Source organism: Schistocerca gregaria, chromosome 9, assembly GCF_023897955.1.
Source record: "Schistocerca gregaria isolate iqSchGreg1 chromosome 9, iqSchGreg1.2, whole genome shotgun sequence".
NCBI classification, from domain to species: domain Eukaryota; kingdom Metazoa; phylum Arthropoda; class Insecta; order Orthoptera; family Acrididae; genus Schistocerca; species Schistocerca gregaria.
In genome coordinates, this window is record NC_064928.1 from 217,935,669 (window position 1) to 217,960,802 (window position 25,134).

The window sequence follows — 25,134 nt, forward strand, 5'->3', positions numbered from 1 at the left end:
ATCATTATCAAAATTTTCACATACTAAAAGTAGCTTCTGATGTAGCATAAGACACACTTTCAGCTACAACATAGAACTACTTGCAATGATCAGTATCTTCTCACATCAATTTTTTACTTATTTTCACTTTATCGGCTTGTTCGTGTGATTCTATTTTTCATATGTGGTTTCCCTTTTAGAAATTATCCCCAACATTCCTAACACTTATTTGCAGTGACACATTAGGTTCTGCAGGGAATAGCTTCCATGAGCTAGCCCCGTAAAGCCCGATCGATACAAGAGCACTGTGTAACTTACTTTTTGACTGTTGCTTTGAAAAGAATTTTGAAGCAACTGAACTATCACATTTCAAGTACAAGATCAAAATACCTCAATATAGGTAATCTGTTTCATCCAAAAGAGGATGTCATGATTAATATCAATTAATTGAAACACCAATAATCCTGTTCAGAATGAAATTAAAATTAGGCACCTTCCAGGTTAAAAATACACAGAGTTTTTAGTGATTTTCATTTTTTGTGTGTTTCTAGCCCTTACACCGCCATTTCAACTCTGTTCACAATATACTGGAAACAAAATTTGCATGCAAGCTGGTGATATATCAGGAGCCCTGAATTCTATTATGTGTAAAGGTAAAGAATTAAATTTGGGACTTTTCCCATAAGCATTAGAGGTGTGAAATTTTTCAGTACACTTGTTGTCTATAAATGATCAAGCGAGTCTACAGCTAACTTTAATATAATATAATTTCTAAGATAGTTTGATCATGGAGACATCATCTATGTGCGTATTATATTGGGTATTACTTCAAATATTTGTTTTGTATTTTTATTACTAGTCAGAGTTACTCCTCTGGTGCCTGCGGTGGTTAGAGTTTGTCAGCAGACACCCCTACGTCACAGCAGGTAACACGCAGATGTACCAACACTGCACAGAGTGCTGAGGGGGACCTCAGAGCACATCACCACTAGTGACATCTGTGACTGTAAAAAACAACAATGAAGAAAATCTTAATTTGTCTTCTTCCCAAATGTGAGTCCAGAGAGTTAACCACTGCATCATCTCGCTTGGTACAAGTTACAGATAACTTTTTGCTCCCTGTATTTTATTCTTGATACCTTTAGACTTTTGAAGACTGAATTCCAGTCAACATTGCCACAACTTGTTCTATAGCTATAAATGCTATAAACAACAACTCGCTTCTCTCTGTCTAAGGAAAGGGGTAGGGTCAGCATGGCCTCGCATGTTCCTACATTTCTCTGAAATCCTAACAGATTTTCTCAAAGGTCAGCTTCTATAAGTCATTTCACACTTCTGTAAATCATCTGTGCCAGTGTTTTGAAAACAGAATTATTAATATGATACTTTGGTAATATTCATATCTGTTAACATATTCCTTATTTGGAGTAGTCGGAATTATTGCATTGTAAAAGTCATACCTATTAACATATTCCTTCTTTTGAGTAGAGTAGGAATTATCGCATTCTTCTTGAAGTTTGAGGAACTTCATGTGCCTGGTATATGTTACGTACAGGGTGTAATAGTTCTTTCCCAGCTGGCTCTCATGTAGATTCCAAAAATTATGGTGAATTGTTGTCTATTCCAAGAGACTTGTTTCGATTTAGGTCTTTCATGACTCTATCAAATTCATCTCACAATATCATATTTCCTACCTCATCTTAATTTATTTCCTCTTGTTTTTCTATAATGCTGTCTTTCAAGTGTCTTTCCCTTCTACAGAACCTTTATGCATTTCTTTCAGCTTTCCCTTCTTTGCTTAGTATGGGTTTTCACTTGAGCTGATAAATATTCATAGGGGAGCTCCTCTTTTTTCCAGGGGTACCTTTCATTTTCATTTTCCATAGGTAACTTTCCCATAGTCCTGCATGCTTCTACAAACCCCCATGCATCATCAAGCTGTTCTGCTTCACCAGTCTGCAGTTCCCATCAATCTCATTTTTTAGACGACTGTATTCCCTTTTGCTTGCTTCATTTGCTATATTTTCATATTTTCTCCTTTTGTCCATTACATCCAACCTGTCACAAATTATCTGCCTATTTAAACCTCTCTGCCTCAACTATTTCATCTTTCACTGCTACCGATTTGTCTTATGTTCCTTACATTTGTTTCAGTCAACTGTGGTCTAATACTCCCTCTGACATCCTCAACAACCTCCGCTTCATACATCTTATCCACATCCCAGCTCCTTAAATTTCTGTCTTTCTGCAGATTCTTCAATTTTAGTCTGCAGTTCATAATCAATAAGTTAAGGTCAACATCTGTTCCTGGAAATATTCTGCAGTTTGATTTCTGGTTCTGAAATTTCTGTCTTACCATCATACAATCTAACTAAAATCTTCCAGTATTTCCCTGTCCCTTCCAAGTATACTACTTTCTCCCATGATTTTTGAATCAATTATTATAACTGATTGAACTGTGCTTAGTGCAAAATTCTTAGGCAGTTACCCCTCCCATTTTTTCTTCCGTAGTTCATGTTCATCCATTTTTTCCTATTTGTCCTTTTCCTACTATTGAATTCCAAATCTCCATCATAATTACATTTTAGCTTCTATTAACTATTTGAATAATTTTATCTCACCAGACATTCTTTTAATGTGTTTATCATGTGTGGAGCTAGTAGCATAAATTTTTACTACTTTGGTGGGTGTTGGCTTTGTGCCTATATTGGCTACTGTAGTGTGATCATTATGCTTTTCATAGTAGCTACTGACGTTCTTTTGTTTTCTTATTCAATATGAGGCATTTTTCTGCATTACCTCTATTTGGTTTTATATGTTAACTCCATACTGACATGACCAAAAGTTCTGTTCTTTCTGCTATATGCCTCTCTAATTCCCACAATATCTAACTTTAACCTACACCTTTCACTTTTTAGATTCTCAGTGGCTCTTCTGACTACAAATCTGAAGGTCTCAGGTTAGATCTCAGAAAAATCCTAGTATTTCTGTCTGTCACTTATCACTTTCTTCACCATTGGCAAAGTTTTTTGATGTAAAATTCTGAGTTGCACTATGGCTCAGAAACCATGGGTCACCTTATAAGTGGCTGGATAAATGTCAGAGGAAGACAATGGTTTACCATCTCCAACAGATCCATGCCTAGTGAAGCACTGTGGCATTCAAAACAATCTTTGGATTGATAACAGGTCTACTTTCTAAATTACTTACATGATTAAGGGATCTAACATTCCACACTCCAACCTGTAGAATGCCAGTTTCTTTTTTCTTGACGACATCATCATTCTGCGTAGTCCCTGCCCAGGGATCCAAATGGGTGGTTATTTTATCTACCATATATTTACCTGTATTATGAAAAGGGAAGCTGCTACTCGCCATATAGATGAGATTCTGAGTCACAGATAGGCACAATAAAAAGATTTTCACACTTAAAGCTTTCGGCCAATGGCCTGTGTCAAAAGAGGCTGGGGGGTGGGGGAGGGATAGTATGGTGGGGATGGCGGACAGTGAAGTGTTGCAGGTTGGGCGGCAGGAGGGGAGAGTTGGGGAGGGGGAGAGGGATATAGTGAAAAAGGAGAGAAACAGAGAGAAATTTAAAAAAAATAAATAAATAAATAAAGAAGAAGGCTGGGTGTGGTGGTGGAATGAGGGCTGTGTAGTGCTGGAATGGGAGCAGGGAAGGGGCTGGACAGGTGAGGACAGCGACTAGCAAAAGTTGAGACCCAGAGGGTTACGGGAACAAAGGGTGTATTGCAGGGAAAGTTACCACCTGCGCAGTTCAGAAAAGCTGGTGTTGGTGGGAAGGAGCCATATGCACAGGATGTGAAGCAGTCATTGAAATGAAGGATATCGTGTTTGGCAACGTGTTCAGCAACAGGGTGGTCCACTTGTTTGCTGGCCACAGTTTGTACAAAATGGCATGCGCACTGATTGATTAAGTCACTAATTAGTAATTTCATGTAATTCACTTTCAGTTGCAATATGGCATTCATTCACATAAACAAGGGGACTCATATTTGTGTAAGGATAATAGTTACATGTATTCTTCCAAATTTAAACCATCAACATTTTCAATAATCAAAAATGGTATTGGTTCCTGTAGTCCATCAAAAACAGTAAATTAAAAACTAGCCAAATTTTAAAGCATTATGCAACCTCCAAAATAAAAGTCTGTTCCTACATCATTCTTTATGAGGCCCACCCCTACCACAAAACATTCTGCAGTGAGACTGTAATGGAGTAACTGCTATGTCCACCTATATGGAAAACATACTGCAGTTGCTCAGGTGGTTGCATTAAGCCAAAAAAATATACAGTGTTTGTGACGTGTTTCACATCCTACCATTTATAACTCAATAATGCCAAGATAATTCACAATGATTGCTTTTAATGTGAACTTGTACAAGATGCCAACAATTGTATCAATCGTTAACAATGACCTATAATGACAGTGTAGATTGATGAGAACAAAGTACTGCTACACACTTATAATTAATATTAATAATTCTGTACAAGTGGAAGGGCAATTACGAAGTGAACTTGAAGCAGCCGTGTTGAATGTTTATTCGCCATATATGAACAACTGCTATTACTAATTACTTTGATCTTAGGATACTATATTCAAATTATAAGGTAGAATATCAACCAAATGTAGTCAGTAACTACAGTGAAACCTCTATATAACGTTTTTCAACGGACCACAAATTCTGAACACTGTATAGAGGAAAACACTATAAAGAGGAAGGCTTCCAAATAATAATTATAGGGCATTACTGAAGATCGGGATACCACTAACCAACTTTGACAAATGGTGCCATAGATAACATTTAAAATTTTCTCAACACTGTAATATGATATTCATTGCAAATGATCAATGTATGAAATGATTAGTTTTTTGTAATTAAAATGTGGGGCCCGGTAGGTGGATGGGTGAAAGTAAATGGCACCAAAAAGATCGCAAGCAGAATGTGCGTCACATGTCACGTGAACAGGTTCTGCCGCTGATATGTGAAACACGCTGAGCGTGGTCTTTCCGAGCCGGTGCAAACTGGGAATCCACAGAACGGAAAATGATGTGTCTACATCCAGTCACTTAAACATTATAAAGAGGTAAATAATTGACCAGGGTTCCAAAAATATGAGCGTTATATGGAGGAAATTGTAATATAGAGGAAACACAGTAAAGAGGAAAATTTAACATTGTTTATATGGACTTTTAGTCAAGACCGAAAAAAACAGATGTAACATAGAGGAAAACATTATATGGAGGAACGTTATAAAGAGGTTTCACTGTATTTGTTTAGCTGTACAAAACTGAAGTATACTTGAGACCCGAACCAGCCATAAACATGAGTTCAAAGAATACCAAAGTGCAATTAAAGTGTCTAAATTTCAATACTGGTGCGACCTACATTACTGACAATATCTTACGTTCATCACCAACTTTTCAGCCAGTTTTCGACAGATGCACTGCTACTGACGACATCTGTGCATGTAAACTGGATAGGTTACGACATGTTTGATGTTTTTTGGAATCCGTGTTGGATGGCGGAAGAGGTCATTCTGTTCACAATACACCATACATTTGAGTTCAGAATATGTTCTGAGATTCTACAACAAACAGATGTCAAGGATATTGGACAGTAGTTTTATGAATCACTTCTACTACCCCTCTTGTAGATGTACAATTATCTTAAAAATCACTTCAAAAACCTTGCAGTTGATGAACGACCTGTGGGGAAAGGAAGGTGGCCGAGGAACACAATTAGCAGATGAGTAAACCTACAATTAGAGTATCTACAGATGAGGGTTCACCTTCTGTGCCAAAAGAACAAACACAGATTGATCTTAGTAGTGCTCACTAACCTGGCACTTGAGGCAGAGCTCAATGTAAAATGGCCGCAGCAGGCCCTTCTCAGCCAGCTTCAGTAGCTGTGCCTTATCCTCCGGAGGAGGGACGGCCTCTGGAGCTTCAAAGGCGGGCACCACGTACACAGTTTTGTCATCACGCCGCGATTCGCTGAAGAGACGGCCCCGCAGTGCGAACTCGTAAAAATCCTGCTTGGGAAGAGGTTGAAATTCTGCTTATCACAAGTTAAAAGTACACAGAAATTATCTGCTATATATGGGTGAGAAATTATGAACATGTCTAGAGTAAGACAGTAAAATCTTATGAGTCTTTAAGCTGTGTCATACTCCTGTTGGAACTTCAATGCCCAACATTCCAATCCCTCTGCTGGGATGTTTTTCAGATGTCCACGGTATCACTAAACACTGTAGAAAGAGTGTCTCGTATTCACATAGTTAGTTAGTTAGTTAGTTATATTACTTGTTCCATGGATCATGAACACGATTCTTTCGTAATGATGTGGAACGTGTCAAAGTACAAAAGATTCATTTATCCCAAATAATCTTTGTTAGTCTCATATACAGTACATTTGTTAATACTTACTGTATTTCTTTAGCCTATGTCTAAAAATTCATCTATGGACTAGAAGGAGTTGTCATTCAGGAATTCCCTTAACTTACTTTTGAATGCCGATTGGTTGTCTGTCAGACTTTTGATATTGTTTGGCAAGTGACCAAAAATCTTTGTGGCAGTATAATTCACCCCCTTTTGTGCCAATGTCAAATTCAATGAGCGGTAGTGAAGGTCACCCTGTCTCCTAGTATTGTAGCTGTGGACTGTGCTATCAATTCTGAAGTGATCTGGGTTACTAACAACAAATTTCATTAGGCTGTATATATATTGCGAAGCTACTGGCAATATCCCTAATTCTTTAAATAATTGTCTACAAGATGATCTTGGATGAGCCCCAGATATTATTCTGATAACTCGTTTTTGTGCAATAAATACGTTCTTTCTTAGTGATGAATTGCCCCATAAGATGATTCCGTAAGAAAGCAACGAATGAAAATATGTATGGTAAGCTAACTTACTGATGTGCTTGTCTCCAAAATTTGCAATGACACTAATAGCATAGGTAGCTGAGCTCAATAGTTTCAGTAGATTGTCAATGTGTGTCTTCCAGTTTAAATTCTGATCAATACAGACACCCAGAAATTTTGAACAATCTGCTTTAGCTACAGATTTTCCCCCACACTCTATATTTATTTCCGGTGTTATGCCTTTTGCTGTACTGAACTGTATGTACAGTGTTTTTTCAAAGTTCAATGAAAGTCCATTTGCGGAAAACCACCTAATAACTCTTTGAAAAACATTATTTGCATTTTCCTCAGCTGATTCTTGCTTTTTAGGCTTGATTACAATACTTGTGTCATCTGCAAAGAGAACCAAGTTTGCATCTTCATGAATATAATTAGGCAAGTCATTAACGTATATTAAAAACAATAAAGGCCCCAAGACAGAACCCTGTGGTACCCCATTCTTGATACATCCCCAGTCTGAATAATCTGATGCCCTTTGTGTACTATGTGGGTTTACTGTTTCAACCTTCTGCATTCTACCAGTTAAATATGAAGTGAACCATCTGTGTACTGAACCATTCATTCCATAGTACTTCAGCTTATCTAAGAGGATTTCATGATCCACACAATCAAAAGCCTTAGAGAGATCACAGAAAATCCCAATTGGTGATGTTCTACTATCCAGAGCATTTAAAATTTGATCAGTGAAAGCATGTATAGCACTATCTGTTGAAACACCTTCCTGAAAACCGAACTGACATTTTGTTAAAACGTTATTCCCACTGATGTGTAAAGTTACTCTTGAGTACATTACTTTTTCAAACACTTTTGAGAAGGATGTCAGAAGTGAAATAGGACGATAATTGTTGACGTCTGTCTTGTCACCTTTTTTATACAAGAGTTTAACTATGGCATATTTCAATCTGTCAGGAAATATTCCCTGATTCAATGAGCTATTACATATGTGGCTAAGAACTCAACTTATCAGGTGTGGACAAGATTTTAGTATTCTATTGGAGATACCATCAGTTCCATGTGAGTTTTTATTCTTAAGTGAATTTATTATTTTCTTAATTTCAGACGGTGAGGTGGGTAGGATTTCAAATTCATTTGTTTGCACCGGGAATGCCTCTTTCATATAGAGTTCTGCCCTATCTGGTGAGCAGCTAGTGCCTATATTTTCCACTACATTTATAAAATGATTATTAAAAATATTTTCAACCTGTGATTTTTCATTTATAAGCTTTTCATTGTGCTTAACAGTAATACTGTTGTCCTGTGACCTTGGTTGCCCTGTTTCCCTTTTAACTATATTCCATATTGTTTTAACTTTGTCATCAGAGGTGCTAATCTCAGACTTGACACACATACTTCTGGATTTTTTTATAACTTTCCTTAGTATATTACAATATTTCTTATAATGGTTGAGCTTCTCTTCATCTCGACTTATTCTAGTGTCTTGGTATAGTTCCCATTTCCGGCTACAAGAAATTTTAATTCCTTTAGTCAGCCATGGTTTTTTTTATCAAGTTTATTTGAATTATGATTCACTAATTTCTTAGGAAAACTGCTTTCAAATATACCCACAAGTTTATCATGGAATAAGTTAAATTTAACATTTTCATCAGGTTCCAGATAAACATCCTCCCAGTCTACCCGTTTCAAGCTTTCCTTAAATTGTTGAATTGTTATATGGTTAATTGGGCGTATTATTTTGTTTGTTTTTTTCACATTACTGTATGGAGCAAAGTCATGAATTGAAAGTAGCTGTGCATCGTGATCAGAAAGCCCGTTCTTAATAGGATAGGTGCTTACTTCTTTTAATTTATCTTGGTCTATGAAAATGTTATCTATCAGGGTGCTACTGTCTTGTAAAATACGAGTAGGAAAATCAATGAGTGATGTCAGATTGTAAGAGCAAAGTAATAGTTCAAGGTCGTTCTTCTTGCTTGAGTGTTTAAGAAAATCTATGTTAAAATCTCCACAAATGATAATGTGTTTTCCTTTTTCTGACAGATAATGCAGCAAGAGATCTAGGTTTTTAAGAAACATTTGAAAATTTCCAAGTGGGGACCTATACACAGTCACAATTATGAATTTACTACTGTCCAATTCAAGCTCACAAGCGCATACTTCAATGTGCTGTTCTACACAGAATTTTGCGGTTTCTGTGTTTTTAAAATCATGTTCCCCCTTAACATAAATGGCAGCTCCTCCTTTCTCCATATTGTCTCTACAAAAATAAGTTGCTAGTTTATACCCATTAATATTTACATTTTCCATTTGTGTAGTTATATGATGTTCAGACAGGCAGAGTACATCAACTTCTGTTGTATTTTTAATATTCTCAAAACAAATTATTAGTTCGTCTATTTTGTTCCTTAATCCCCTGATATTTTGGTGAAATATGTTAACACAACTGTTTCCTCTACCTTTATTCGAACCATTTATTTTTTTACCTTTAAGAGCTGCCTGTCTGGACATCTTGTTCAACCTAAAAAAGGTGCCCCTATGCCCTTTCGGGTCACAGGGGTTTTGCCTTGAGTGCTAGTGGCCCCCTTTAGACGACCTACAATTAAATCAGCTAATCTATCCTTCCCTAGACTATTTAGGTGCAGGCCATGTCGAGTGTATCCCCATCTCCCAATGCTACCAACAGGCACTGTATAAATGTGTGTTTTTGCACAGTCCAGCAGCTGCTCGCTCAATTTTCTGTTAACTCGCCACACAGAAGGGTTAAGCGAGGGCTGATCGTAATGCTGCAATACCTCAACAAAACCCACATTCGTACATCCTGTTGCAGCTCCTATTTTATCCAGGCCACTCTTAATATCATAATTCCTATCCTTAGCCAGGCTGTTTCCTGCCCCATCTATTACTATCACCTCATCATTCTTGTCAAAGTCCCTACAGAGTGGTCCTATGTCTTCTATCACCTGGCTAAGCCTAGCACTTGGCTTAAACAAACTCGTGACCTGGTAATCTGCTCCTAATTTCTCCTGCACTAGTTGGCCTACACCCCTCCCATGACTGCTACCTAGCAGCAAGACTTTTCTTTTCCTATTACTAGATTTTCCCGACCTAATGCTGTTACCAATTTTAGTAGTCTGCTGCACCCTACTTTCAACTACTCCTGTTTTTGGCTCCTCCCTTCCTACTTCAGGTAACAAGGAGAATTTATTCATAACTGGAACTTCGACAACATCTACATGGCTGGTCCCTTTTCACGATTTCCTTGTTACCAATTCCCATTTCCCGCAGTCTTTTTCCCCCTTTAACTTAGCTAATTCAGTTTTTACCGAATCTAGTTCAGCCTGAAGGGCACACATCTTTTCCTCCTGTTGTACGAATCTTTTTTCTATACTACAGAACCTACAGTTCCATGGGAGAGCCAAAAGCATAATCTCGTCAAATTTCCCGCTACATGAGCCCCAATGAAAAACACCCCCACATCCCCCACATACCACACCCGATTCTATCTTCCTACGGCAGCTTCCACACTTAGTACTCATGGCAATGTACAGTAATAAAATTTAAACAATGATCTCTTAATACAACAAACTAAATTCTTAAATCAGTAAGATAATGAACCTACAATGGATGTAATCTAACGAGCTACGTGAATTTAAACAATCGTTACCTGAAAGTAAACAAACGCCAAATGGAAAGTCTATGAACAAATAAGTTTGAATAATCTACAATCCGACGATAAAAAGTCTTTAATTATTGACCAAAGAAGTATTTAAGATTATAGGCGCAAAGTTAAGCAATAATAAGAGGTCTACACATGCACGAAATTTACGCATACAAATGTAAACAAACACTTACGAAAACCAGCCGTTAAGTAAAACCTTCTTTACGAGTAAAATACGCTAATATTCGCGAAACCTTCAATACACAGAATAACACAGACGTTAATTTAACTATCTAAACTATAAGAAAGGCTTTTTTCCCCACACTTTTTCACAGAAATGGAGTTAGCAAACAAAACTCTTCAGGGTATCATTTGTGGAACATCATAACTGGATATAAACTGAATAAACATATCAAAATAGGCAGAAATTCATATTATTATTATTATTATTATTATTATTATTATTTCTTTCCTTTCTCAGAATTTATGTCTGGTTAAAAATGTAAAGTGACGCGGACGTCGATCAAGCATGACTTCCTTTTACCTGTACGGTATATGTTACATTGCATTTAGGAACTTTCGGGTAATTGAACATGCATCAATAATTACAGATTTCTGTAGTTGTATATATACTTTTCAATGTAGCTGTATTGCGTTCATGTACTGGTGGATATTGTGTGGTATGACTCCTGTAGTTGATAGTATAATTGGTATAATGTCAATTATGCCTTGATGTCACATGTCCTTGACTTCCTCAGACAGTTGGATGTATTTTTTAATTTTTTCTCATTTTTTCTTCTGTATATTTGTTGTATTGGGTATGGATGTTTCGATTAGTTGTGTTAATTTGTTCTTTTTATTGGTGAGGATGATGTCAGGTTTGTTATGTGGTGGTGTTTTATCTGTTATAATGGTTCTGTTCCAGTAGAATTTGTATTCATCATTCTCCAGTACATTTTGTGGTGGATACTTGTAAGTCCCCCCCCCCCCCCCCCCCCCCCCAGGAACCATGTACCTTGCCGTTGGTGGGGAGGTTTGCGAACCTCAGTGATACAGATAGCCGTACCGTAGGTGCAACCACAACGGAGGGGTATCTGTTGAGAGGCCAGACAAACGTGTGGTTCCTGAAGAGGGGCAGCAGCCTTTTCAGTAGTTGCAAGGGCAACAGTCTGGATGATTGACTGATCTGGCCTTGTAACAATAACCAAAACGGCCTTGATGTGCTGGTACTTCGAATGGCTGAAAGCAAGGGGAAACTATGGCCGTAATTTTTCCCGAGGGCATGCAGCTTTACTGTATGATTAAATGATGATGGCGTCCTCTTGGGTAAATAGTTCCGGAGGTAAAATAGTCCCCCATTCGGATCTCCGGGTGGGGACAACTCAAGAGGATGTCGTTATCAGGAGAAAGAAAACTGGAATTCTACAGATAGGAGCGTGGAATGTCAGATCCCTTAATCAGGCAGGTAGGTTACAAAATTTAAAAAGGGAAATGGATAGGTTAAGGTTAGATATAGTGGGAATCAGTGAAGTTCGGTAGCAGGAGGAACAAGACTTCTGGTCAGATGACTACAGGGTTATAAACACAAAATCAAATAGGGGTAAGGCAGGAGTAGGTTTAATAACGAATAGAAAAAGAGGAATGTGGGTAAGCTACTACAAACAGCATAGTGAACACATTATTGTGGCCAAGATAGATACGAAGACCACACCTACTACTGTAGTACAAGTTTATATGCCAACTAGCTCAGCAGACGACGAAGAAATTGAAGAAATGTATGATCAAATAAAAGAAATTATTCAGATAGTGAAGGGAGATGAAAATTTAATAGTCATGGGTGACTGGAATTCGAGTGTAGGAAAAGGGAAAGAAGGAAACGTAGTAGGTGAATATGGATTGGGGGACAGAAATGAAAAAGGAAGCCGCCTGGTAGAATTTTGCATAGAGCACACCTTAATCATAGCTAACACTTGGTTCAAGAATCATAAAAGAAGGCTGTATACATGGAAGAAGCCTGGAGATACTGACAGGTTTCAGATAGATTATATAATTGTAAGATAGAGATTTAGGAACCAGGTTTTAAATTGTAAGACATTTCCAGGGGCAGATGTGGACTCTGACCACAATCTATTGGTTATGAACTGTAGATTAAAACTGAAGAAACTGCAAAAAGGTGGGAATTTAAGGAGATGGGATCTGGATAAACTGAAAGAACCAGAGGTTGTACAGAGTTTCAGGGAGAGCATAAGGGAACAATTGACAGGAATGGGGGAAAGAAATACGGTAGAAGAAGAATGGGTAGCTTTGAGGGATGAAGTAGGGAAGGCAGCAGAGGATCAAGTAGGTAAAAAGACGAGGGCTAGTAGAAATCCTTGGGTAACAGAAGAAATATTGAATTCAATTGATGAAAGGAGAAAACGTAAAAATGCAGTAAATGAAGCAGGCAGGAAGTGCAAAATGGCTAAGCAGGGATGGCTAGAGAACAAATGCAAGGATGGGCTAGAGAACAAATGCAAGGATGTAGAGGTTTATCTCACTAAGGTAAGATAGATACTGCCTACAAGAAAATTAAAGAGACCTTTGAAGATAAGAGAACCACTTGTATGAACATCAAGAGCTCAGATGGAAACCCAGTTCTAAGCAAAGAAGGGAAAGCAGAAAGGTGGGAGGAGTATATAGAGGGTCTATACAAGGGCGATGTACTTGAGGACAATATTATGGAAATGGAAGAGGATGTAGATGAAGATGAAATGGGAGCTACGATACTGCGTGAAGAGTTTGACAGAGCACTGAAAGACCTGAGTCGAAACAAGGCCCCTGGAGTAGACAACATTCCATTGGAACTACTGACAGCCTTGGGAGAGCCAGTCCTGACAAAACTCTACCATCTGGTGAGCAAGATGTATGAGACAGGCGAAATATTCTCAGACTTCAAGAAGAATATAATAATTCCAATCCCAAAGAAAGCAGTTGTTGACAGACGCGAGAATTACCGAACTATCAGTTTAATAAGTCACTGCTGCAAAATACTAACACGAATTCTTTACAGACGAATGGAAAAACTAGTTGAAGTCGACCTCGGGGAAGATCAGTTTGGATTCCGTAGAAATACTGGAACACGTGAGGCAATACTGACCTTAAGACTTATGTTAGAAGAAAGATTAAGGAAAGGCAAACCTACGTTTCTAGCATTTGTAGACTTAGAGAAAGCTTTTGACAACGTTGACTGGAATACTCTCTTTCAAATTATGAAGGTGGCAGGGGTAAAATACAGGGAGCGAAAGGCTATTTACAATTTGGACAGAAACCAGATGGCAGTTATAAGAGTCGAGGCACATGAAAGGGAAGCAGTGGTTGGGAAGGGAGTGAGACAGGGTTGTAGTCTCTCCCCAATGTTATTCAAACTGCATATAGAGCAAGCAGCGAAGGGGGGGGGGGGGGGGGGGGGGAATATCGGAGTCGGTATTAGAATCCATGGAGAAGAAATAAATTCTTTCAGGTTCGCCGATGACATTGTGATTCTGTCAGACAGAGCAAAGGACTTGGAAGAGCAGTTGAATGGAATGGACAGTGTCTTGAAAGGAGGATATAAGATGAACACCAACAAAAGCAAAACGAAGATAGTGGAATGTAGTCGAATTAAGTCGGGTGATGCTGAGGGAATTAGATTAGGAAATGAGACACATAAAGTAGTTGATGAATTTTGTTATTTGGGGAGCAAAATAACTGATGATGGTCGAAGTAGAGAGGATATAAAATGTAGACTGGCAATGGCAAGGAAAGCGTTTCTGAAGAAGAGAAATTTGTTAACATCAGGTATAGACTTAAGTGTTAGGAAGCCAATTCTGAAAGTATTTGTATGGAGTGTAGCCATGTATGGAATTGAAACATGGACGATAAATAGCTTGGAAAAGAAGAGAGTAGAAGCTTTCAAAATGTGGTGCTACAGAAGAATGCTGAAGATTAGATGGGTGGATCATATAACTAATGAGGAAGTATTGAATAGGATTGGGGAGAATAGAAGTTTGTGGCACAACTTGACCAGAAGAAGGGATCGGTTGGTAGGACATGTTCTGAGGTATCAAAGGATCACCAATTTAGCATTGGAGAGCAGCATGGAGGGTAAAAATCGTAGAGGGAGACCAAGAGATGAATACACTAAGCAGATTCAGAAGGATGTAGGTTGCAGTAGGTACTGGGAGATGAAGAAGCTTGCACTGGATAGATTAGCATGGAGAGCTGCATCAAACCAGTCAAGGCGGAAGTACAAAGGCAAATATGTTGTTGAAAGACAGGTGAGGTATGAGCGGCGGCAACTTGAAATTAGCGGAGGTTGAGACCTGGTGGGTAATGGGAAGAGAGGATATACTGAAGGGCAAGTTCCCATCTCCGCAGTTCTGATAGGTTGGTGTTAGTGGGAAGTATCCAGATAACCCGGACGGTGTGACACTGTGCCAAGATGTGCTGGCAGTGCACCAAGGCATGTTTAGCCACAGGGTGATCCTCATTACCAACAAACACTGTCTGCCTGTGTCCATTCATGCGAATGGACAGTTTGTTGCTGGTCATTCCCACATAGAAAGCTTCACAGTGTAGGCAGGTCAGTTGGTAAATCACGTGGGTGCTTTCACACGTGGCTCTTCCTTTGATTGTGTACACCTTCCGGGTTATAGGACTGGAGTAGGTGGTGATGGGAGGGTGCATGGGACAGGTTTTACACTGGGGGCGGTTACAAGGGTAGGAGCCAGAGGGTAGGGAAGGTGGTTTGGGGATTTCATAGGGATGAACCAAGAGGTTATGAAGGTTAGGTGGACGACGGAAAGACACTCTTGGTGGAGTGGGGAAGATTTCATGAAGGATGGATCTCATTCCAAGGCAGGATTGGAGGAAGTCGTATCCCTGCTGGAGAGCCACATTCAGAGTCTGATCCAGTCCCGGAAAGTATCCCGTCACAAGTGGGGCACTTGTGGGGTTCTTCTGTGGGAGGTTCTGGGTTTGAGGGGATGAGGAAGTGGCTCTGGTTATTTGCTTCTGTACCAGGTCGGGAGGGTAGTTGCGGGATGCGAAAGCTGTTTTCAGGTTGTTGGTTTAATGATTCAGGGATTCAGGACTGGAGCACATTCATTTGCCACAAAGACCTAGGCTGTAGGAAAGGGACCGTTTGATATGGAATGGGTGGCAGCTGTCATAATGGACGTACTGTTGCTTGTTGGTGGGTTTGATGTGGACGGATGTGTGAAGCTGGCCATTGGACAGATGGAGATCAACGTCAAGGAAAGTGGCATGGGATTTGGAGTAGGACCAGGTGAATCTGATGGAACCAAAGGAGTTGAGGTTGGAGAGGAAATTCAGGAGTTGTTCTTCACTGTGAGTCCAGATCATGAAGATGTCATCAATAAATCTGTACCAAACTTTGGGTTGGCAGGCCTGGGCAACCAAGAAGGCTTCCTCTAAGCGACCCATGAATAGGTTGGCGTATGAGGGGGCCATCCTGGTACACATGGCTGTTCCCTGTAATTGTTGGTATGTCTGGCCTTCGAAAGTGAAAAAGTTGTGAGTCAGGATGAAGCTGGCTAAGGTAATGAGGAAAGAGGTTTTAGGTAGGGTGGCAGGTGATCGGCGTGAAAGGAAGTGCTCCATCGCAGCAAGGCCCTGGACGTGCGGAATATTAGCGTATAAGGAAGTGCCATGAGTGGTTACAAGGATGGTTTCCGGGGGAGGTAACAGATTGGGTAAGGATTCCAGGCGTTCGAGAAAGTGGTTGGTGTCTTTGATGAAGGATGGGAGACTGCATGTAATGGGTTGATGTAGGCACAGATACATTCTGTAGGGGCTTTTCTAGCAACTTTGCAGACTAGCCAAAACCATATTTATTATACGTACATACCAATGTAACAAAACTCAATTTTCATCTGTAAACATGAAACTGCCCTGCCACCAATCAGTTAACAAATTAGTCTTCAAAGCATTGTCTTTCTTTATGTGATAACTCTAGAACAAAGAACCAAGAATTATATTGTCATCTTGGAGGAGATTTGTGACAATGAGAAGGGGCAACTTCATTGCAAATTGCTCTATTTAATTTGTACTATACAAAATGTTTTCAGCTCAGGACTGTCACCAACATCTAAAAGTAACCTTGTGGCGACAACTCACCGCTCGCAGGTTTGCACTCGGCACCATGTCGATGTCTGCAACGAGTACAAACTCGGTTTCGGCGCCTCGACGAGCGACGTTGCGTAGCAGGTTGTTCGGGTAACGGGCCCCTCCAGCATAATTGGCTCTATAGGCACCGGATACCTGTGGTCAGGCGAATTCACAAATTTGACAAATGCAGTGTGCTACAAAATTCAGGAGCAGTTTCCTGCAGGCTCTGAAAGCAAATGCTACAGTCTAAATCAGAATTAATTTCCACCTCACAAATAAGAAGCAATTTGTTTTGTTTCATTTAACAGTTATTATTACAAATCAGATTTTATGAGAGTCTCAAAATGCAAAGATTTTAAGTTTTCATCATTCTGTAGGAATCGATTGTGAACTATACGGACAACAGGCTGTGCAACCAATTAGTCATTACTGCCAGAAAAAAAACCACAAGTTGCTATGCAGCGATAGATAACACGTAATGTATTTGCTCTGAAACAAATACAATAACAGTTTAAACCAGACTTAAATGTTTCATTTCATGAAGATGGAAGCTCTCTTCAATGCTTAAAAATATGTAACTGCAATAATGGAAGTCATGGACTTAAAACATCTTCATCTGAACCGGAAAATAATTGGCTTGCTTGGTTGTAGAGTCTAAAAAATTGAATACCACAATGATGCAAAGAATAAGATAATCACAAAAAAATGGTAGTGGCAGAGAGAGAGAGAGAGAGAGAGAGAGAGAGAGAGAGAGAGAGAGAGAGAGAGAGAGAGACCACTGGATTCTTTGGCTCTTTGGCTTCTGTAGTATTGTTGGTTGTTGCATCAAAAGGTGGATTTCCTCATTTTTCTTCATTCTCCTTTACCTAAGATCAGTCCACACATCTTCCTCACTACTCTTCTTTCAAATATTAGTAGTTTTTCCTTTTCTTGTTTAGTCATGCTCTAGGGGTTTCTGGATCATACATAACTGCTGGGCATACCACTGTTGTATACATTCTCATTTCAGTATTCACTGATACTGATTTTGATCTGCGTGTCTCCCTGACGGAATTCATGTGTTTAATTTCCATAGCTACTCTTTCCTTGATGCCCATTTATACACGGTTGTTGTTGCTGTACCGAGATTCCAAGTATTTGATGTGGTGAACTCTCCCGAACGCCATGCTACCTATCTCGAGAAATTATTGCTGCTCTTGTCTTCTTCCTAACTGTATAAACTCCATTTTGTCTCAGTTTGCCTTTGCCCAAGTTTCTGTGTGTAGCTGTCTATTTTCTGGTCCATTTGTTTCAATTCGTGGTCTGAGTCACTTAGCAGTATTATATCATCTCATATGAAGACAACTGAAATTACCATTCCTGTTGCCTATGTTTCTCTAAGATAACAATTCGTAATAATAAGGATGCAAAGCAGGAGGAAAAATGAAATGAACACTTCTTTCAACAATATGCTACTCATTGCTCGTTTTTAAGCATACATTTCAAAGTCTTTTTGTTTTAAGTTGTCTTATGCCTGTTCTGTGAAGCTCCATACTGTAGCATTCAGCTTTGTCACTCTTGGTTTCACAGCAATGGAGATGATTACTGTTAAAAATCCTAGACTTTATATGCCGTGCAGAGTAGGGCAACATATTTCTTCCTTCCATATACATTTCACAAATCAACCTCTACAAGAAAATCAGAGAAATTTTATCAACGGTTGTTTTTCCTGCATACCATTTGTGAATCGAAAATGAGGGTATAAGAAATGATAGTGGCACCCTAAGTACTCTTCACCACATGCCGTAACGTGGTTTGTGTTGCATATATGTAAATGTATATTTCCTTTCTTCTATTACCTGAAAATACTTTTAGTTATTAATCGTTTCCTTTAAAATGGATAAAGTAATTGTTTTAAAGAGCCTGAAAGCTTGACATTTATGTTTTTTGTGTCCATGTAAATTGTTTCCATGATTGCCAATATACAAAATTGACATTTATATTTTAGATCTGTAGGTTAACCAAGAGCATCTAGGTTATATGGTTTTTTTGTCCTGCCAGTATTGTTAAATAATACAATGTGACATGAGACATTTCAGTACAGTTTCCCACATAGATCCTAAAAAGCATATAAAGGCTGTATGTCGTTTAAGCCCCTCACAAATGAAAGGTAAAATGTAAATTAAATTTCTAAGAGAAACAATAGGTTTTTCATTGACAAGTAGATATTAACCAACAACTCTGAAACACCTTAAAATATTCTAGCTGTGCCTAATAGTTTAGGTAGGAGTCCATATAACACACAAAGTTTTGAAATGATTTGTACATTCAAGTTACTAGGGGAGCCTGTACTGCACCACACATGTAGAGATCCCACACTCAGACTCTGCCTAATGTGTTGAACTTGCAAAATATTTTAAAATTTTTACTGTCTCCCACTCAAAGTGTTGGATACAACTAGAATATTTTAAGGTGTTTCGGAGTGGCTCGTTAATGCATACTCTTGGATGACTCTATCGTATTTCTCACAAACTTCTTTCCTTTGTAAACAATATTATGAAATGGATAGGTGCTACTAACCATATAGCAGAGATGATGAGTCGCAGATAGACACAACAAAAAGACTGTCAGAAAGTGCCAAGAAGGCCTTCGTCGAAAATAAACAACATGCACTCACATTCATGCAAATACATCTCACACACACACGACCTCAGTCTGTAGATGCTGAAGCCAGAGACTGAGGTCAAGTGTGTGTGTGTGTGTGTGTGTGTGTGTGTGTGTGTGTGTGTGTATTTTCAACAAAGGCCTTGTTGACCAAAAGCTCAGTTTCTGACAGTCTTTTTGTTGTGCCTATCTGTGACTTAGCATCTCCAATATATGTTGAGTAGCAACTGTTTTTTTCGTAATGCTGTTACACCCTATCCCGGTTTTTCCTCTGTAAACCTTCTTTATGTAACTTTTAGTACCAATGTGTGAAACCAACCCCATGTGTAATGTCATATCAATTTTTTTAACAATATTTATATGATAGAAAAGTAGTATGAGTCAGATGTCATGTGTCCTAAATGCAAACCCATCTAAATGCAAACCCATCCACCTGTATCTCGTTCTATGATGTCCTCTTGTATACATTCACTTTCCACTACCACTGTTGCCATTTACAAATATTTATGAACTCAATCACAAAGTCCTCTGTCCAACAAGAATTCATCATGATCACATGACATACGTGTAAATGCTTTGGCAAGCAGGTGTAGGTTACCTCTAACTGGCAGCTTACTCGCACACTTGCCTGCTTTATGAGTGCGTGTTCACACGGACATTCTTGAGCACGCATTTGTATGGCTCATCCTAAATCACACAGTTAGAAATGAATGAAAGTCTGCTGGGGAACTAGTGGATCACACAGTACTAGAGGCAAAGTTTGGAAGACTTGCAATCAAATAAGGGAGAAGGGATACACAACATTCATTCTGCATGTATAAAGATAATGGGAGTAGTGGCACTCAACAATGACTCAATTTTGTGTGTAGAATCTATGAAACTAGGACCGTACCATAATATTTTGGAAATATACAAACAATCTAAACAATCTGGACAACAGGTATGGCAGATAATTGTGAGAATACACAATCAGCTTAACAGCTCATGCAATCAAGTTGCTGACAAGAATATACAGAAGAATGGATCATAAGGCACAAGAGAGACAGTTCTGATATTAGGCCTGCTATAAGAAGCAAGACTTAAGAAAAATCAGACATCTTAAGAGGATTTTTCAACCTAAAAAAGCATTTGACAATTTAAAATGGTGCCACACATTTGAAATTCTCAGAAAAATAGGTATAAGCTACAGGGAAACATGGGTAATGTGTAATACGTACAAGAACCACATGGGAATTGGAGAAAATATGAGAAGTGCTCAAATTAATAAGGGTGTAAGATGCAGTCTTTCTCACCTAATACTCAGTCTCTACATGGTGGCAGCAATGATAGAAATAAAAGGAAGGTTCTCAAGTGGAATTAAAATTCATGGCAAAATGATATCAATGATAAGATTCACTGATGAAATTACTATCCTCAGCAAAAATGAAGATGAATTACAGGGACTTTGGAATGGAGTGAACATCGTCTAGTCAAATGTTCACACACAATAGATTGACAATGAACCAAGAGTTGACAGTGAACAAAAAGCAATATGAAAGTAATGAGGAGTAGCAGAAATGAAATTGGCAACAAACTTAACATTAAAATTGGAGACGGTGAAGTAAATGCAATGAAGGAATTTTGCTACCTTTGCTTACGCATGACAGATGCAGCAAGGAGAATATAATAAGCAGACCTGCACAAGCATAGTGGGCTTTCCCTGCCACAATTAGTCTACTAGAATCAAACATGGGTCTTAATCTGAAGAAGGAAATTTCTGAAAATGTATGTTTGAAGCACAGAAACGAATCACAGACTTTAGGAAAACTGGAAAAGAAGAGAAAGTTTTTGAGATGTGGTGCTACAAAAGGATGTTGAAACTGAAGTGAACTTATAATATAAGGAATGAGGATATTCTCCCCAGAATTGGCAAAGAAAAAAATATATGGAAAACACTGACAATAACAAGGGCTAGGATGACATGACATACATTAAGACATCAGTGCTAGGAGCTGTAGTGGACAAATACCAGAGATGTGCAAAATAGTTTATTAAAGGTATTAATTTAAAATCAAAATGCCAAGACTGTCTTATTTCAAATGTAAATGGTTTTAATTAAAGTATTTAAGTACAAAATATCTTTATTCAAATAAAATACCTCTAATTAGTCAAAATATTACATTGCCATTTATTTCATTGATTTTAATGCTATGTGTCATTCCATCAAAGGAAAACAGTTGTTCAACAGGAGCAGAATGTGGTAGACAAGTATTATGTTTAAGGAAAAGTCTTTTTTCCATTTGGTTGTCTAGTCAAGGAATCTAAAGTACTGTCATTATCTTTTATATACTGTAGTGTTTCCAGATCTGCAAGGTGCACAACTTTGCTTCTACTGTTTTTTTCCCCAACATTTGAGGCTTTAATGAAACAAATTGATTACACATATATCATTCAAAGTATTTTCCATCGCAGACCACTACTTTCTCCCATCACTTGGACAGTGTACAAATCCTGCATAGAAAAAATTGTTCATCTTTTGAAGCGATCCCCAAATTGATCCAATCTGTGACTACTTCATGAGATCGGAAGTGTTGGTCAGCCAGGCCATGCGCCACTGGTCTAAACAGATGATAGTCAGAGGGAGCAAAGTCTGAAGAATACAGCAGGTGGAGTAGGACTTCCCATTTTAACGTTTCCATGTACATTTTGACCTCTTTTGCAACGTGGGGTTGAGCTGCAAAATCACTTTATCGTGCCTCTCACTATATTGCAGCTGTTTGTCTTTTAAATCTCTGCTCAAATGCAGTAATTGTGTTAGATAACAAGCACCTGTGATTGTTTCACTTGGTTTAAACCATCATAGTACATGACGCCGAGCTGGTCCCACCAAATGCAGAGCATGATCTTGGAGCTGTGACTATTTGGTTTGGCCATCGATGTGGAAGCATGGCCGGGATATTCGCATGATTTTTTGCATTTAGGGTTATCATAATGAACCCATTTTTCGTCCCCTGTCACAATATGAAGCACAAATACCTTCCGTTTTTGCCTCTGAAGCAACTTTTCACAAACACACAAACGCCGTTCAACGTCTCTTGGTTTCAGCTCACACGGGATCCAAGTTTCTTCTTTCTGAAACATGCCCATAGCCTTGAAACATTATGAAATGGCTTGCTGTGTCACTCCCACTAATCACACCAATTCTTCTTGAGTTTGATGTGTCTACACTCAGCAATGTCTCCAATTCTGCATCTTCAAAAACATTCTCTCTTCCACCACTACGCTGGTCTACGACATTAAAACCACCGTTCTTGTAGCATTGAAACCACTCACGACATGTTCTTTCGCTAATAGCATCCTTACCATACGTACTTGAGAGCATTCGATGAGTCTCAGATGCAGTTTTTTTTCATACTGAAACAAAACAGTAACACCTCCTGCAAATGACGAGAACATTTTCAATCAAGAACAACTTTATGATTCAGATACAAATTGACTAATGTTTGAATGATGTTATGCTGACCGAGGTCCAAGCTAACTGCCTGATGTCTGTGATCTGTTTCTTTTGACTGCTACTTACCGTTGTCGCCACCTAAAGGCAAACGGAGGAAGAAAAGTTATACAACTTATATTATAATGTGGGCACTATCACTGGCTGAAGGAGAACCACAGTATTCGACAAATGTACAATAAGAGTAACCTTTTGATTTATTAAAAAGTTGCATGTTTTTCCCATCTTCTCCATGTCTCACCTGCTGCACTTCTGAAATAAACAGTTCTTTAATGTTCTCTCTGCTAGTACTGGGCATCCATTTCATTTTGGGTAAAAGGATAAGATATGGATTCTAAAATGCCTTTCTTCACCTTTTAGTTCCTCTAATTTATAAGATATTTCAAACTGCCTCTTAAGAATTTCTTAAATAACTTTTATCAGCACACCACAGAACATAGGGTTATCCATTTTCAAGCTGCTTAGCATTCTCATTGGTTCTGGCAGAAGACATTGAAAGCTGGTATCTTTGTCTCCTTCTAAACTTCTGATGCAGTTTATGTATTCATTAAGAAACTGTATTTGAATTTCTTTAAAAGCTGCTAATCTGAGTTTCCTTAAAGTTTCATTCAGAGTACCTTTGACTGTGAGTACATCTTGAACAGAATTACTGTATGAATCCCATCATGTTGGACATCAATAAGTAAAGGATTTCCCAGTCGATTCTAAATAGGTTTCACAAGCTTCAGTTGACCATGAACACAATTTCGAAATGCTACATATTTTGTCATGGCTGCATCATTAAGTTTTTGGTATGAATTACTTTGAGATGTGGCTTATCCATGTCCCTTTATGCTATTAAATATAATGTGTGTATGGTGCACCTCTCATGATTAGGCAGTAGGAACTTTTCGGAATCTACAGATGTCTCCAGAAATTCTCATAGACTTGATATATAATAATAATAATAATAATAATAATAATAATAATAATAATAATAATAAAACTAATTCACCCTGTATCCAAATCTTTTCCTTGCGCAGTTGAAACTGATTCACATGTAACTCTGTAATTTTTATTATATGTGATGTTTTGTAGGTTCTGGCAAACTGTAATTAAAAAATATGTTTATTAAATCTCATATACATATAATGAATTTTTATGTAATCTGTTGTTATATGTAACAAAATTTGGTGAAATAAATTGAATTTTGCATCGTTGTAATTAGCACAGTTGTTTGTAAAGAAGCCTTCTGATATTTTTCCTAGCTTTGTTGATGTATGCAAGTATAGCGAGCCTGTGACAATGCAGAGACAATGGACAAAGACGCAGTTAACTAGAGTGGGCAGCATGGAAACAAAGACAGTCCTGGCACTGTTATTTTTCAACATGAGAATTTCTTCTGTGATAACAATCGAGAAGTTAAAACTTGTCAACTGGTGTTTATTACTGAACAGTAGTTCTACCATTCGGTCACTTTCAATCAGCGTGGAGAACAGAAAAAGCAAGCATTACACATTAATTCAGAAAGTAAAACTCATAAAAGAGGTGGATGCTAATCCACACAAAACAAAATCTGAAACTGCTGCAGACTTAGGAACTGTCTATACCACATTATGTACATTTATCAACAAAGAAACAGTACTGCATTTTGAACGAGTTTTTAAAACTGGGTGCAAAATTGACAAAATGTAGATGTCAGCAAAAAAAGGGATGGAGATGGAGGCGGTGATGGAAATGATGACTCGTATCTTGAAACACCTGAATTGAGTGATGTTTAAGTGCAATCAATGTGTGCATTGCATTAGTCAGAAAAGTAGTTGTGAAAATGTTCTTAATGCATTAATAAGATTGGAAAATGAGATACACTTAATGCATGAAAAGTGAAACAAGCCAAATCATCTGATTTCTTCAGGACAGGATCAAGTTTAAAGTAATGTATTTCCTCTTTAATACTGTAGCTTTGTTGTTTGTACACTGCAAAGTGTTAAGTTAAAATACAGTATCTACACTCCTGGAAATGGAAAAAAGAACACATTGACACCGGTGTGTCAGACCCACCATACTTGCTCCGGACACTGCGAGAGGGCTGTACAAGCAATGATCACACGCACGGCACAGCGGGTACACCAGGAACCGCGGTGTTGGCCGTCGAATGGCGCTAGCTGTGCAGCATTTGTGCACCGTTCCCGTCAGTGTCAGCCAGTCTGCCGTGGCATACGGAGCTCCATCGCAGTCTTTAACACTGGTAGCATGCCGCGACAGTGTGGACGTGAACCGTATGTGCAGTTGACGGACTTTGAGCGAGGGTGTATAGTGGGCATGCGGGAGGCCG

The 25,134-nt window shown here is 38.5% G+C and overlaps 1 protein-coding gene across 4 annotated transcripts in view; it reads right to left on the minus strand.

The window, feature by feature from the left end:
- Positions 1-25,134, minus strand: part of LOC126291999 (beta-1,4-glucuronyltransferase 1-like) — a 92,456-nt gene that overhangs the window by 36,241 nt on the left and 31,081 nt on the right. For all 4 annotated transcript variants that reach the window (XM_049985780.1, XM_049985779.1, XM_049985781.1 and 1 more), the window contains 2 exons: positions 16,697-16,840; positions 5,845-6,036 (listed from right to left, as the gene is read on the minus strand). In XM_049985780.1, the coding sequence (XP_049841737.1) occupies positions 5,845-6,036; positions 16,697-16,840 (336 nt within the window). The remainder of the gene's footprint in view (positions 1-5,844; positions 6,037-16,696; positions 16,841-25,134) is intronic.